The 14520-nt window shown below is 50.0% G+C and overlaps 5 protein-coding genes across 5 annotated transcripts; 1 reads left to right on the top strand and 4 right to left on the bottom strand.

Annotated features, from left to right (window-relative positions):
• Positions 1-31: 31 nt before the first annotated feature.
• On the bottom strand, positions 32-3679 carry C8Q69DRAFT_97544 (hypothetical protein). Its single transcript, XM_028634238.1, has 7 exons — positions 3355-3679; positions 3175-3261; positions 2986-3112; positions 2750-2924; positions 2099-2689; positions 1501-2030; positions 32-1443 (listed from the first exon to the last, which is right to left on the bottom strand). Exons 1-7 carry the CDS (start codon positions 3381-3383, stop codon positions 412-414), a joined length of 2571 nt encoding a protein of 856 aa, XP_028482072.1. The 5' UTR covers positions 3384-3679; the 3' UTR covers positions 32-411.
• Positions 3680-3838: 159 nt separating this feature from the next.
• C8Q69DRAFT_479120 (S-adenosyl-L-methionine-dependent methyltransferase) lies at positions 3839-5514 on the bottom strand. The gene is made up of 5 exons (XM_028631423.1): positions 5160-5514; positions 4981-5107; positions 4792-4915; positions 4270-4724; positions 3839-4200 (listed from the first exon to the last, which is right to left on the bottom strand). The coding sequence occupies exons 1-5, from the start codon at positions 5298-5300 to the stop codon at positions 3887-3889; spliced, it is 1161 nt and encodes a 386-aa protein (XP_028482071.1). The 5' UTR covers positions 5301-5514; the 3' UTR covers positions 3839-3886.
• A 5-nt stretch (positions 5515-5519) lies between these two features.
• On the top strand, positions 5520-8064 carry C8Q69DRAFT_97452 (hypothetical protein). Its single transcript, XM_028634237.1, has 4 exons — positions 5520-6076; positions 6130-6769; positions 6826-7901; positions 8015-8064. The coding sequence occupies exons 1-3, from the start codon at positions 5635-5637 to the stop codon at positions 7838-7840; spliced, it is 2097 nt and encodes a 698-aa protein (XP_028482070.1). The 5' UTR covers positions 5520-5634; the 3' UTR covers positions 7841-7901; positions 8015-8064.
• Positions 8008-9647, bottom strand: C8Q69DRAFT_97381 (hypothetical protein). The gene is made up of 3 exons (XM_028634236.1): positions 8810-9647; positions 8601-8690; positions 8008-8507 (listed from the first exon to the last, which is right to left on the bottom strand). Exons 1-3 carry the CDS (start codon positions 9179-9181, stop codon positions 8175-8177), a joined length of 795 nt encoding a protein of 264 aa, XP_028482069.1. The 5' UTR covers positions 9182-9647; the 3' UTR covers positions 8008-8174.
• A 467-nt stretch (positions 9648-10114) lies between these two features.
• C8Q69DRAFT_510053 (putative C2H2 transcription factor) lies at positions 10115-12902 on the bottom strand (the record flags this gene model as incomplete). The annotated part of the gene is made up of 3 exons (XM_028633150.1): positions 10115-12572; positions 12638-12692; positions 12767-12902. The coding sequence occupies 3 exons, from the start codon at positions 12900-12902 to the stop codon at positions 10115-10117; spliced, it is 2649 nt and encodes an 882-aa protein (XP_028482068.1).
• Between the last annotated feature and the right edge of the window lie 1618 nt (positions 12903-14520).

Raw genomic sequence — 14520 nt, 5'->3', positions numbered from 1 at the left:
CGCCCTCCCTAAGCTATCATCAAGACGAGCAAGTGCATGATATGTCAAGATGGGACTGTTTCCCTCCTAACTTGTGAGTGTCCCGCGGGGGTCGATGCAATCATGTAATGCTCTCCTCAGTGTCGGTGATGCAGGGAACCCAACTGATGTTCAGGATAACCGTCCAATTTGGCCCAAAGGACGCAGGTGGAAAGTGCTATCTGTTTTAAGACAGCAAGATAGCTCATGCTACCTGATGCCTTGACTTTCGTTGCGCTGCCTTGCTCTTTGATGAGGTCCAATCTGCTAGCGATGCGTTTTAGGGTACATCGGTCATAGAGGACTCCCGTGAACCCGTGAGGAACAAGGTTGATATCATCCTCTTTGGTCAGATCTCACTTGCCGATTCTGCGTAGATCGCGTCCTTGTTGATCAACCACCTTGTCCGCACGGGGGTGTCTGGCCAATGGCGCCGAGCTGTGTTGTAGACTTGCGGCCACCACTCAAGGTGGAATTGGGGCAGTTCGAAGACGGAAGACTGCTTGCAATGAAAGCATTGTTCGCCCAAGAGGCACTCCCAAGACTGCTAGATACTTGTCGCGGGTGGAAGTTCGAGTCGTAGTATTGTCCACCTGCGGGGATCTCTTGACCCCAGGCTGCAGTCGCTGTGCGGGCTTGGAAGACAGCAGGATTCGGAGGCGTCCAGCTTGATTGGAAGGGGGAAGACCTGGGTGACGAATTGAAGAAATCCTGGCGCTGTAATAGCAGGTTGTTCCGGAATGCGATATCACTCGCGGTCGTTTCCTGTGATGGAATACTGAAACCATCACCAGTAGCCATCGGCGACTGTGACGGTTGCTGGCTGAGTCCAGGAGGACTGAGTTGGCGGGCAGTCGCCGGACGGGGCTGTGGTGATCGAGCCTCACCGGGTCTGGGGGCGAATGCAGAGTTCCAGATGCTCGGTAGCGGTGGGCCTGGGGTGTAAGATTGAGAGAGAGACAAAGATGTCGCGTTATGGGCGTTAGGCGGACCTAGCCCAGGAGGTGGCATAGTCACTCGGGGCACAGTATCTCTGTCCTCGGGAAATGGCGATACTGAATCAACTTCGAAAGTGTGACCAGGAGGAGTTGGGGGGCTGCCACCAAGGAAGGCTGGCAATTCGTCGACCACTGGTGGGTTCTCATAGGTGTCCGATTCGACCAACCGCTCTACCCCTTCGACTATGCAGTGCATATTTGCCAGGACCGATGCCGAAGCTGACTGCGAGCCTCCAAAAACACTTCTGGTTTCCGCAACGTAGGCAGGGTCTTGCTTCGCCTTTTGGATATCCTCCCGCTCAATACTGGTGGACGACAGGGTGTGCTGATGAGTTGGTGGTGCTGCAAAGAACTGGGAGGGCAACCCCTCCTCCTGATAGATGAATGTCTTCTTGTCCTTCTCGTCGACCAAGGCCACGGGAATTCTCTGCTATGTAATTAGCTGGTGCTATACAGTCATAACTGGAGTTCCTCTGAGACATACACCGCTAACCACGAGGTCAAGGCCGTCAATAACAAATTCTCTAATGCGATAGAGCATTTCGATGTTGGGATGGTTTCTCTCAATCCCCGGATCGGCCATGCGTGGCTTTTGCTGACAGTTTGCGTCGAGATACCTACGACTCGTGAATTCATTGTCCAATGGCTTGAAACCAAGAGTTTCCTCATCCTCCTCAAGGAGATAATCGACTTCCGGCAGGTTTATCAGGTCGAATGTCGACGCAAGAAGGGTTAACGTGTTGGCGTATATCTTCCAGAATTCCTTTATCTGAACAAACAGCGGTGATTCCTCCTTTTCGGCCACTAGCATATCGCTATTGGAAAGTAGCCAGGCACTATAATGACGAAGGGCGGGAAGAACACGTCGGCCAACGACAGTTACTTTGTCAGAACCGGTCTTATCAGGATCTTCGGCGAATCGTTCCAGTTCAGCCAGCAAAATTTGAAGGAGAGTAAAGAAAGTCTTCACATTGATACGCTGGAAGAACAATCGAGCAAAGTGTGTTTGTTCCTCTGAGGGTAATCAGCAATTAGACCAAGATACGTGCAACTAGGAGGATACGTGCAACTAGGATTCATACCCTTCGATCTCACTGTCGCGAAATATTCCGCGGCGATATTGACCAAACAAAACTTCTGTAGAGTGCCCTCGAGGGAGCGTTCCTTCAGATCAACAGCAAGCTGACTCAATACTTCATTTTCCAGCTCATCGTGTTCCGGAAAATCCTTTCCCTTATAGCACTGCGCATGGAGGTACACAAACCAAGGAGTCAAGGCCTTTCCTGGAACACCCGCATCTTCTGGTGGAATCAATTCTCTCTTGGCCCAGGCGTTCATGATTTTCCTGAATTCGATTTCCAAGTTTCCCTTAGAGGTAGGATAAGGTTCCGGTGCGGACAAAGCTCTATAGAGATGGTACATAGCTCGGAGATGATTGCCATCAGCAAGGGCAATAACGGCTAACTGGTTGTGCGAGGCCCCAGAGGCCGGGTTGATGACGCCTGCTAAATCATAGTAGCCGATTGCAGGACCCCAGTTCCGCCCTTTGGTCACAAGTTCGGTTTCACGGTAGCGAGAGAGATCCCCCAGACGGATGAGGGTTGCATGGCAGGAATGAAGAACGCGCTTGCGGAGATTGTTATCCGGCTGCACAGGGGACTGAGCCGAGAGTTCTAGTGAAAGATATTTAGACTGGTTACCAGGCCCCAACGCTGCGATGGATATATCCTTACGGTCAAAGCTGAATTTCTGCGCGATCTTCTCCAATTCCGGTACACCCCCGTAGTGCGACGCTAGACGTTGTATGTAACCTCGATAGAATCGCTGACTGGATTTGATAAAGTCGAGATAGTGTTTCTCGAGCTTGCGCTTCTCAACTGGTTTCTTCTTGCCGTTCTCTTCGCGGAACTGGGCATACATCAGAAAGACGCACTCATCGACATACTTCGACGGATCGCGTTAAACTCACACGAGCAAGCAGCTTGCGAAACCGGTTATTGATCTTAACATGCGCATCCCACAGATGACCCTCTACGTTGGCGGAACGGGCGGCCTCAAAGTCTCGAAAAATCGCATTCTGGCAAGAAGCTCGGAATCTGCGTCGGTCAGACCACATACGACCCAGAGCGGAATTGCGGGGAGATAATAGACCACTGACTCGGAGAGAAAATGTGTGATCTCAGCAAAGGTAGGCTCTTTCTCTGCCAGAGCTTTCAGAAGCTCCTTTTCCGAGTGGAGCGCAGTCCTGGTAATGACCCGATGGGATCAGCTCGTGGATTTCATATCGTCGTCGGACCGTCGTAGCCCAACAAAAAAAGTTATTGCGGCTTATACTCACTGCCACGCATTTTGAAACGCAGACGCCATGCTCAGAACCAACGCTCGTGCGCCCGCGACCCCGCAGTTGACCTCGCCGTCAGATAGCTATGGCTGGCTGGAAGTCTTCGGGCCACAGCAGCAGTGAACGATCCATCAGTAGTACCGAGTGTTAATGGCGGATCCGATACTGATTGAGGGAAGAGTGAGATCGCAGACCGGCGCGGGAAGACGACGATCTGGCTGCGAACTGAGGGGGAACTGAGGGGTCAACCACGAAAGAGGCGACCTTCCGCTCGTTCAGATGATGAGAAAGGAGAAAGGAAGAATGGAATGGAGATGACGGGGGACAATCGAGCCAAAAGTGATGGGGGAAGTCTGGAGATTAATTACCGGCCAACTGTGGCTGGTGCCGCCCCGGGAAGCTGGCTTTGTGGCTGGTGAGTGAGCAGCAATTGTAAATAGTCGAGTAGTCTACCGTAGTAGGAAGAACAAAAAGTAATTGAATTTAGCGGAGATTTTATTAGAACGTCTATGGCCTCTAACTCTATTCACTATTTCAGAGCCAGAACAACAATCGACATGTAGCTAGACGAGACATAGGTGTGAATCTCTTCAACGCGCAAGCCGGCACTATCGGCCACTGACTTCCACTGACGACCAGTCCGTTCTTTTCCACCGAGATTGATCATCATGGTGATATCTGCCATGGTTGCCTGCCAGTGGGCACCCGTGTCCGGCAAGACCACTTCATCGATCAGAATGCGAGAATCGGCAGACATGGCGTCGACTATGTTCTGGAGAATCTTTACGCATTCTTTGTCGGGCCAATCGTGTAGCACACGTCGCAGGTAGTAGAATTTGGCACCTACCGGTGTGTCGAAGATCAGTTTTATTTTCTTCCAGGGTCGAGCAAAGAAGAGACGGGAACACTAACCAGCAACAGGCTGCTTCTCGAAGAAGTTATGAGCCTCAGCCTTGACTCCCTCCATAGGAGAGAGTTCATTGATTGCTGCAGGTAGATCCTGAAGGACGAGACGTCCAAGGAGATTGGGGTATCTCTTTCCCAGCTGAATGCATTGATGCCCATGACCACCTCCAACATCCACGAAAAAGGGCTTCTCCGATGGCTGAGGAGATGTTGGAGACACCTTCTTTGCCTCGGATCCAAAGAGGTCAAATCCAACGGTCCAGTCAGCACTCTCAAAAGCGGCCATAACTTTCTGCATGGATTCAAACTGTTTCGGGTTCTGAACGAACCAGTCAAAGCAACTCAGCGTCGTATTATGGGCCTTCTGAAACGGAGTGTTGATGATGCTCTCAATGTCTTGGTATCCGTTTTCTGCAAAGAAATCTGGCATTGCCAGCACAGAGGGCGCATGGGCATCAAACCTAGATTGTGACTTGGTCAACTGCGCAGGCCAAACAAATGGAGTATGCTTCAAGAAGAGCTACTTACATATGATATACCATAGCCTCTCCTTTGGGATCAGCAAGAGTCTTCGTCGTGGTGTTTGCTTGGTATTCATCGACTCCGACTTCTTTGATAACGTTGATCGAAGCCAGATAGCGGAGCAATCTCTCTATTTAAAAACAATACATTTAGCCACATTACACTCTCGAAGAGAATATAGAACCAATAGCTCACCTAGAAGCTGGGAGGATGCACCGGTCATATCTGCGAGCCGAGCAACAGTCAAAGAGCCGTTATGAGACGCGAGATGGTGGAAGAGCTTGAGATCTGCTGCAAGACGATTCGTTCCAAGCATGAGATTCTAGCGTGGATTAATATCAGGAGAGACATTTTTTGAAGTCGAATAAACCAACAGCGTTTGCAAATTCAATCAAAATATCCTTCGGGCTCTGGATCTCCGTCTGAATATCTCGTAGAGCCTTCTGGATCTGAAGCAGGCCAACTTCGTCGGCATCCTTGGCCATAGTGCGGATTTGGGAGACGATTGAGTCCATTTTGAAATGCGAATTTAGACAGGATGATTGCTAAGAGCGAAAAAGTGCTTCCTGTTGCTGCTGGTGAAGAATATCATTTGATTCAGCTTGAATGGCTTGTTTCTTTATAGTTGCTGCCAGCCAGAGATACTCCGCGGAGATTCCGCGGACCAAAACGCCCTGTCATTGGTCGACATCGGCTTACTCCCATTTCACCATCTGTTGAAGATCCAAGTAGAGCAACTAACTTAGGAGTTCTCCTTTTTGGTCGACTGACAGAAAGCCATCACCATTCTATTCCCAATCGTGATGTAACAACTTGGAGTCTTACGCAACACAGTCCCTGGTAATCAGCATGGGTCGCGTCGAAAAGAATCGCACACGATCCTCTCGCTCGCGTCCTGTTTCGTGCCAGTCCTGCCGATCGCGCAAGTTAAGGTGCAGCCGACAGTTTCCTTGTGCCAATTGCACCAGTCGCGGGATTTCTTGCCAAATAGAAGGGCCTTCAACTCTATCCGTCAGCAGTATAGACGAAGCTGCCGACCCCCCTTCCGAACCATTCCAGGAGAATGTATTGGCTCGTTTGCGCAGGCTCGAGAGTATTGTGATAGGACAGGGTGGACATCCCCGTACTCCCCCGCCTCAGACAGGTTCGCGGCCAGGACCTCCCCGACCTCGAGGCAAAGGCGACTTGACTGCATCATTGACAGGAAGGTCTTCTGTCGTTGATGTGGACTGGCTTGAATCCCAGATATCACATCCAGGCTCCGCCGTAGGGCTATGCGTTGCGGAGTATGGTAAGAAATAGAACCCATAATTGTCAACAAATTCACTGAGCTGTACATGCTAGAGTTCAAAACATGCGCCATCAGAGACGCCATATCCTCACCATCCACGAGGAACACCAGCCCTTTGGAGAAAAACTCAACAAGATATATCTGGCTTCCACTCTATGAGGAGTCGAAGCAGATAGTTGAAAAGTATCTTACTGAGATCACTTATCACCATCATGTTGTCCACATTCCCTCCGTCCGCGCGCTTGTGGATGATCTATATCGGGATCTGAGCATGAAAAAACCCATAAAACTGGGACAAATGTCCTTGCTCCTGGCGATGCTGGCTAGTACTGCATTCTTCTGGACAGAGCGGGATATGGACAAGTCAGTATTCTCCTCTCTCGCAGAGGCAGACGTACAATCCAAGACTTGGATGAATATTACTCTTGAAATCCTGGAATACTCCCGCTTTACGAATTCGGAGTCTCTTGAGGATATCCAAGCACTGATAATTATTAGCTTCTTGGTCTGTAACATTGTGGGAATCACCTCGCAGGCTCGATATCTTTTCGGTACAGCCACTTCAATGGCATGGCAGCTGTCTCTGCACCGAATAGATCATCCAAATAATGCAGAGCTCGATCTTCCCCCGTCAGATTCGGTGCGTGCGGAAATATCCAGAAGAGTATGGTGGTATCTAGTCTCAACAGACTGGTATGTTCCCATTGAAGCCTATAATGCCGTTCCTTCTTTACTTAGGGAGTTCAAAGGCAAATATCCCAAGTCGCAGGTCTACAGAAGGGCACCTACATGATCAATCCTCGCCAAATGGCTACCGCCAAACCTGCCAATGCAAACGATGAAGATCTGTTCGATGGCATGACCGATGTCAGTAAACCTTTTGATCAACCAACATCTATGTCATACTGTCTCCACCGGATCCGACTAGGGGAGATCTGTCGAGAAATCAGTGACAGTATCCCCTTTCTAGAAATCGGGCCCGGGGATCCAGATTATCGACAGATAAAAAAGATCGATAAAAGAATCTGCGAATGCGCCCAGGCGATGCCGCCATTCTTCTCCCTGGATTATAAACCGTACCAACTTCCGGATACCGACCCGCGCAAATCTCCCGGGATAGTCATTCAACGATACATTGCCAACACCTTACTCTATACGCAACGTGTCAGGTTACACTTGCCATACTTGTCTCGGGCATCATCAGAGCCCATGTATCGTTACTCCAGAGACGCATGTCTCGAGGCGGCACGCATGGTTATCCGCACAGAAGAACAACTTTCCTCAGAGAAGTTTCCTTTCGTTCTAGTACGACTTAAATTCTCCGCCGTCATCCACTGCGTGTGCATGGCCATCATTGTTCTCTTGATGGATCTTTGTCTGAATAAGACCCTCTGGACAGAGGACGACAGAGAGCGCCGAACTGAGATCTTCAATGCATTTGGCATTCTAGAAGAAGCCAAGGACCAGTCACCATTTGCAGGAAGACTCCTCGAGTCTTTTTACTCTATTCTTCGACGAAACAAGGCAAACACCGACAGAAGTTCAGAAACCCAATCGAGCAATGTTATTCGACAGTCTCACGCAGAACCCTCCACGTCGCAGATTGCTTTAACTGAGACTGACATGGAGAGCACGTCCATGGAGCCGAACGTGCCCTTTTTCGATGATTTCTGGCAAACATTTGATACGAGCGTGGACCCGTCTAATCTTTTTGATTGGGATACTCTATTGTCGGAGCTGGATAACCCGTCCTTGTCGATTTAATCAGCTACTAGAGGCTGACGTTATGATTTCCGGCGCGAATTGCTGCTCATCCGGTCCCGAGGTAGGTCGAAAACCTCTCATAGCCTCGCTGTTTTATTCCATGATATCATCCTGTGACTGGGCCACTTAAGGAAATACAAGGGCAGAATAATAACATTGTCCTTATCGTGTTAGAAAAAAGTGTAAAATCAACCTGTATGTATCTATGAGGTCATCTCGTCATTATGATATACCCAATCGCAACGCAATGCAAAAAGAAACCAAAAAAATCACCAAGTCTTTTCCCCAAGTCAACTTCTCAACTCCATTCAAAAAATCAACATTTGATTCTTCCTCATCGATTCCCCTTCCCCCTATTCCTCATAACACTAACAGGAACAAACCTCAAAGCAGCCATAGATTCTTCCAAATCCATCATTTCCATCTCTGTCGTCGATGACGACGACAGCGTAGGCTGAGCTTGAACCTGATCCTGATCCTGAGCCTGAGCCGAAGAAGAACCAGACGTATTACAAGTCAACGATGCCTTTCGACGTCTCAGCCGACCTTCCTGCGGAGAGGTAGGAGGAGCTGCTGATATCCTTCGTCGATGGGTATTTGTTGTAGATGATCGTAGCATAGAGTTCTGCTTATCGATTCCATCGTTGATGATGTAGAAATTGTATGTCTGGTTTGGTTACGTATGTTAGGATTGGTAGCGTCGTGATTTTAGTGTTAATTTGGGGTTGGGGGTTGGGGGTTGGTTTTGGTTCTGACTTACTCGTGGAAACATATGTTTGTCAATCAAGTGCATCCTCCTCTTTTGCGGGGTAGAGCATTTTCGATCGCACCCTTCGACGAAGCAGCCGTACTGGGGTTTTCATCAATATTAGTAACGTAAATATATTTAATGTATTACTACGTAGAAAAATATAATTGGGGAAATGTATTTATAATATAAAAAGAGAAAGAAATACTATAAAAACATACCGTCTTCTCACCCCTCTCCCTCCTCGCAGCAACCAACGCATCATGATTCTCCTCAATATGTAAATTGAGAAATAACTCTGTGGGGAAATTCTTGCCGCATTCCGAACACCGGTTCACATGCACCTGGACATAATGGACTTCGTACTCATCGTACGATGCGAAGGAGAGGGTTTCTCTGTGCGGAGGGAGTGAGCACCGCATCACGTCGGTGGAGGAGGAGGAGGAGGGATGACGAGTGTCGGGATCATTGTCGAGCTGGGGAAGCTTGGAGGGCGGTGGAGTCGAAGGGGCTCGTGAGGAGGGCGATAGTGCCGAGTACGATTGGTCTGAGAGTGATGAAGAGACGGATTCTCGTCGTGAGCGCTTGGACATGGTGGGATTATTATTGTGTTGGACGAGTAGGAAGTACAGTACTTAGTACTAGTTAGTTGAGGACTTACTTAAGTCTCGTTCGCTGCGTGTTGTCTCTGTTATGCTCTGGAAATGTGGAGCCGTACTTACTTTTTGTTCTGCTTCCGAGGGCCGATTTTAGAGTTTCGATTGCACTAAGTAAACGGCATTATTTATGCGGAAAATGATTTGTTTGGAAGATCTGAATACTTCCTTTTCCGTGCGCCAGTACCATCGCATACAAGCAGTCGAACCCGCCATCCTGTAAAACAATCTGCGTCACATGAGGGGCGATACAACAGCATACTATTACTATGTCGTAACTACATAGGTAGTGTCTCTACCCCAGACATAGAGCGAGAGCGTGACAGATCAGCCAACGGTGACTCAGCAACTGGTTGTTTTATATTGGTGTGCTATCCAAAAGAAAGAAAAAGAGAAGAGTGCAACATTTCGTGGAGGATGGGATCCGAGCGCCAGCTTAAGATAGAATCCAAGAAGCCACTAGGCATGATGTGACCACTTCGCCTCGCTGAGGTGAAGGAAGGGTATAATTAAGAACAAGTACATTTTTAGCACGGAGGTGGAAGGATTATTGCCCACGAACTCTCATGCCGTTTTTGGGCCATTCTGCCCGGTGATGATGGCGTGTTGGCCATAAGAGAAGTTAGGACAAAATGTCCTAAGATAAGATAACTAGTATATAGCCATCAAATCTACCTAGGTAGATGTAGATCTCAGTGTCTCGCGACTTGTCGTGGCTCACAAGACCTACCGTGCTTGCGGAAAGGGAAGGCACAATGGCCAGCAGTGAGCTTCCACCATAATAGCTGCTGTGCTAGCTCATCGATATTTCCAATCAGGTATACTGTACCAGCCAACATACCCAGTTCGTGGTCTCGTCTGCGATGAGATCTAGCTGTTTTCCAGGTAGTCGGCATAGACCTCCAGGCTGGCCCCTACCAAGTCGACAATGGCCCAGCTGGTGTTACCCTTGAAAGTCCGAGCCCAGACCCTCACCACAGCGACGCTGAGTTGTTTGACCTTGTACGGGTCATTGAGGAAGCTTAGCTCGGGCGAATCGGTCGGGTCGACAGCCATATCGGTCTCATCCATCATACTCTTAACCCAAAGCACCAGCTTCCTTTCATGCTCGGAGAGCTTTTGTTCAGCCTGCGTCGCTGGTATCGCGAGAAGCCACCGACTCAGGAGAAACGCGCACTCCAGACTGCAGAGAGAATGCTGGATACTCCAGAAGAAAGAATGAGTTCTGGCCACAAAGTCAATACCAAGCCGCACAGGTATGGACAGAGCATGTGCCGAATGCAACAGGGCCATGATGAGTTTCGGGCTCCGCGTAATCGGCGGAGATTCTCTTAGTGCTTTGGCAATCTGCTGCGGGTCTTGAGTAACTAGATGTCGACATGGACCCAGGTCAACATGAAGCCTAATGTATGCTAGACCCAAAAGCGCAGTGGAAGTGAAAGCAATCGGCCCGGCAGGGTTTTGGGGGTCGATACTCGACTCTGGAGTCCGCTTCCACCCAGCTTTCCATGCGCTCAAGGAATTGTCCAGCACAGCCAAGTCCTCCTGCCTGAGGCTTGTCCCTTGCATCAGTGGTGCAGAGAGACACAGCTGGCGCGCAAAGAATATCTGTTGTATAATAGCATGGATGAGAATGTAATTGCCTAACGGAGATATAGGGGTCGAGGCGTTGAAGACGGGCCCCTTGAGGAAGAGCTTGGCAAAGGCCTCCTGGAACGAGACATCGGAGCTATGGCGCGATCGATAGAGACGTCGCCACTGAGATGCATTGTTGGCTTTCCACACGTCATGGGAACAAGGCATGTTTAGTTTGAGCTCCGAGTTCAGGATCAATGGAGGTATATTATACATGATCGAATGGAGATTGAAGAAGCAGTAGACGAGAAGCTTTGTCCGCCTATTCCCCTCTAGCCGCACCCATTCTTCCCAGCTGATGTTGTCCGAGCTCGGAATGGGTTCAGAGAGGCCATGCTCACGGACGAGCCTGGCCAGAGTACTCTGCAAGGCAAGTATCTCTCGCAGCAGCTCTGGGTGTCTTTCCCATGACGCGAATACAGTGAGCAGCAGAAACGTCTGGATGATTTTCATATGGGCATCAGAGTCATCGATTGCGTAATTCATGGGATCGAGCGTCTGCATCGGAGTGAAGGACGGCGGTTGGAATGGACTGCTAGCCTGGTTAGAGACTGCAGAGGAATCCCGGGAGCCGTGAAGACCGGGCTGTGGCGGAACAAATGTCCACGTTGGCAGAGGAACCTGCTTGCCGTCTCTTCTACGAAGACGTTCAAGCAGGACGCACTTTGCCGCGTTAAACAAGTCGATACCTCGATTATTCTCAAACCGATAGTGAGACCCAGCGGCGGCAAGAGCCAAGGTCAGCTCTGGCGGCGATCTGGCTACCGACAGGGTCGGTACATGGATGAATGGAAGGTGCTCATTCAACCCGTTGATGTATCCTGCAAAGAAACGCGACAGAGCATGTCTTGAGGGCGGAATGAAGCCCTTTGGAAGGACATGAGAGAATTCCTCCAGCCGTGAGACAAATAGTTGGCGGTCTGCGTTGGTGATATCCCATGCTGGCCGTGGGTTGGCGGGATCGTCCGAGAAACCGATCCGATCATCGGAATCGTGTGGTTCGGGCTGGAGCGACGGCAGGCGAGATCCAAAGTTCGAGAACGAGGGCGGTTCTTCAACAGCTGCTCGTTGATCGCTGAGGATATCTCCGTTGAATCTTTGCGGCGCGACGGGAGGTTTCGAGTCGAAGGGTAGGTTGGTCGGGAGCATGGGCTCCTCGACCGTGGAGAAAACGCCAGAATCCCAGTCAGATGAGAGACCAACGCTCTCCAGAAAGACGGTAAAATCCTGAACTGGATCTCCCAAGTCTGCAAGATCCAATATGGACGGCTCGACACCGTAGTTGTCCGTTATCGCTTTTTCCGGGACATTCGGTGGCATGAGAGGGGGCGCGCCGACGTGGCCCGGCGGCTTCCGCATCGAATCCATGCTCTCCTGCTGGCCCTCGAGCGCAACATGACTGGCAGCATGCGATAGCAGATTCAAATCGTATCCCCAAGAAGGATTGAACTGTGGTGGCTCGACCATCTGAGGCGCCTGTACAGGCACCTCTGGCGGCGGCGGTTGCGGTACCTGCGTCGGCTGGACCGGGACCGATTCAGGGATGTCCAAGACGCGCGAATCGTGCTGGGAAGGCGGGATCATTGACGCAGGAGTTGGCGGAATATCGTGAGCCTCGCTGTTTCGATGTTCTCCTCGATGGGTAGCGTTCTCAGCTTGATGTACCAATCGCTCATGGCGCACGAGCAGGTCACTGCAGAGATTTTCCCATTCATTAGTCCGGGATGGCCAGGAGACGACAGAAGCGGTTGGTCTTACCTTCTGGCAAAGGACTTGCTGCATACTTCGCAGGAGAACGGCTTCTCCTTTGTGTCTGCGGTGGTCTGTCAACATGGTCCCGAAAGAGGAATATGGCGCCAAAGCCGAGGGCTCCTGAGGGCTACTCACGCGTGCGGAGATGGCGTTGGAGATGCTCCAGCCGAGCAAAGCACCGGCTACAGAAATGACATGAAAGCGACTTGCGATGCTGTGTCGTGGTCTTCTTCTTAACCTTCTCCGGAGAATTAGCCCGCTCAGCCTCCATTGCGTATTTATTTATGGGCCTGGAGTAGGAACTGTTATGGTTGAGAACAATGGGGGTTTAAGCGGGGAAAAAGGGCTGTGGGGGGTTTGGCATATGAGGGGACGCCTGATTGGGAAGGCCAGGTCACGTGGCACCTCGCCCTGCCCCGGGCGGGGGCTGGAGGAGGCCAGAGCCTCAGCAGGCGATGGGAGAGAGAAGATGCAACACCAGGGAGCTCTGGGGGGAGTTTATACTTGACTGTCGCTGGCGGGATCTGGTCGCCAGTCTCGTCCTCTGGTCTTGTGGATGGTCCAGGAACGGGTTGTATGTTTGTCCAGCTAGGGCATCAAGCTAGCCATCTCCACTGGTGCGGAGATGGATGGAGGTTGTCAGTTCTCCTCATTTTGCCTCTCCAGCTTCTTATCGTGTTATCGGACGAAAGAGTCTCTTGATCGAGCTACTGACAAGGTAAGGGAACACCTAGGAAGCTGGAGCACACCCGATTCGACTTTAAAACCCCGGTGTGGTGCAAGTTGTGGTGCCGCGAGCATGTCTACTCCCATACATTCCGATGGGCTCCTCAATTGCCGTGAAGCTGAGGGAGCGGGATTTGGTCCAACACGTGGGATTCTCGAAGTCCTCTAACATTGGCCTGTCTAGACGGTCCAGCCCCTTGTTTCTCGAGCATAACAATTGCGCCTCTGGCACGAGAGTCAGAGGGATCAGGGAACGCATCTGATCTATATAATACTTCAGCGTTCTGGAGTTCCCCGAACGCAAGTATCTCCGTAGGTAATGCTTTATCAAGTTGAAGGCAGCTCACTATCTAGATAAAATTTGCTGGATGACGTTTGTTGTTTATATCATCCTTGTTAGAGTAACTACCACAAGCGTCGATATGGTTGAAGGCGTATGGTAGGGTCTGCTATCACAGCACGCCGAAATAGGAAAAATAAATCGCGTAATCTATTGAACAAAACACCAAATCGAGACGTTATGGAGGTGATGAGAACTTGAAACTGCAAGGGGATTGCAACTAGGAGAACTCATAACTACATAGTTAACTAGATAGTTAAGTTACATCTACTGATTATTAACCAGTGGTCCATGAATGAACGGTACGTATAACTTAATAAGCCTCCAGGAGGGATGGACGGATAAAGGGTTCCCGGCTATCGGCCGAACCAATACTGAAGAAGCTAGAATTCTAGGGTCATTGTCTGCAAATGTCAATAATAAATAACAACAGTAACAGTAACAATAGTAATGGAATAACCTACCCACAGCCTCCGGATAAAATGATAGACATTGAATGCAAAGTTGGAAGTATATATGTAGAACATCCAATGATCATTGCTTGCTTTTTGGTATTGAGAAACAAAAATATTCGGGACCTGAACCGACGGCAATAGCCGTGCCACATGGGCTGGTATAGGATCAGAACGGCGTTGACGCAAGGCGCATGTTGACTAGACTGGTGGCGAAAGAACGAGGTGTTTCACGGTCGAAACGCTCCAGCAAGGGAGAGTCTGTGCGAAGATGCGAGCAGATATAGCGTGCAGTGATAGTTCAGTACTATAGTTCAGTAGTCCAGTGGGACAAGCTGGCATTGCTGGTTGCCCGGCAGTGAAGGTAGAAC

The sequence above is a fragment of the Paecilomyces variotii genome (genome assembly GCF_004022145.1).
Source record: "Paecilomyces variotii strain CBS 101075 chromosome Unknown C8Q69scaffold_13, whole genome shotgun sequence".
In the NCBI taxonomy this organism is placed as follows: Eukaryota; Fungi; Ascomycota; class Eurotiomycetes; order Eurotiales; family Thermoascaceae; genus Paecilomyces; species Paecilomyces variotii.
The sequence above is the reverse complement of the archived record's forward strand: the minus strand, read 5'-3'. Positions and strand labels throughout refer to the sequence as shown.

Excerpts from the sequence above, each read along its gene's own strand:
- C8Q69DRAFT_97544 (XM_028634238.1), bottom strand. The coding sequence starts at position 3,383 with ATGGCGTCTGCGTTTCAAAATGCGTGGCA. Across the intron at positions 3,262-3,354 it reads GCGTTTCAAAATGCGTGGCA|GACTGCGCTCCACTCGGAAA; the intron begins GTGAGTATAAGC and ends GGTCATTACCAG. Across the intron at positions 2,690-2,749 it reads GCAGAAATTCAGCTTTGACC|AACTCTCGGCTCAGTCCCCT; the intron begins GTAAGGATATAT and ends ATCTTTCACTAG.
- C8Q69DRAFT_479120 (XM_028631423.1), bottom strand. The coding sequence starts at position 5,300 with ATGGACTCAATCGTCTCCCAAATCCGCACTATGGCCAAGGATGCCGAC. Across the intron at positions 5,108-5,159 it reads TGATTGAATTTGCAAACGCT|AATCTCATGCTTGGAACGAA; the intron begins GTTGGTTTATTC and ends AATCCACGCTAG. Across the intron at positions 4,725-4,791 it reads GAGGCTATGGTATATCATAT|GTTTGATGCCCATGCGCCCT; the intron begins GTAAGTAGCTCT and ends GTCACAATCTAG.
- C8Q69DRAFT_97452 (XM_028634237.1), top strand. The coding sequence starts at position 5,635 with ATGGGTCGCGTCGAAAAGAATCGCACACGATCCTCTCGCTCGCGTCCT. Across the intron at positions 6,077-6,129 it reads GCTATGCGTTGCGGAGTATG|AGTTCAAAACATGCGCCATC; the intron begins GTAAGAAATAGA and ends TGTACATGCTAG. Across the intron at positions 6,770-6,825 it reads TATCTAGTCTCAACAGACTG|GCAAATATCCCAAGTCGCAG; the intron begins GTATGTTCCCAT and ends GGGAGTTCAAAG.
- C8Q69DRAFT_97381 (XM_028634236.1), bottom strand. The coding sequence starts at position 9,181 with ATGTCCAAGCGCTCACGACGAGAATCCGTCTCTTCATCACTCTCAGAC. Across the intron at positions 8,691-8,809 it reads GGGAGAGGGGTGAGAAGACG|TACGGCTGCTTCGTCGAAGG; the intron begins GTATGTTTTTAT and ends TGAAAACCCCAG. Across the intron at positions 8,508-8,600 it reads ACAAACATATGTTTCCACGA|ACATACAATTTCTACATCAT; the intron begins GTAAGTCAGAAC and ends TAACCAAACCAG.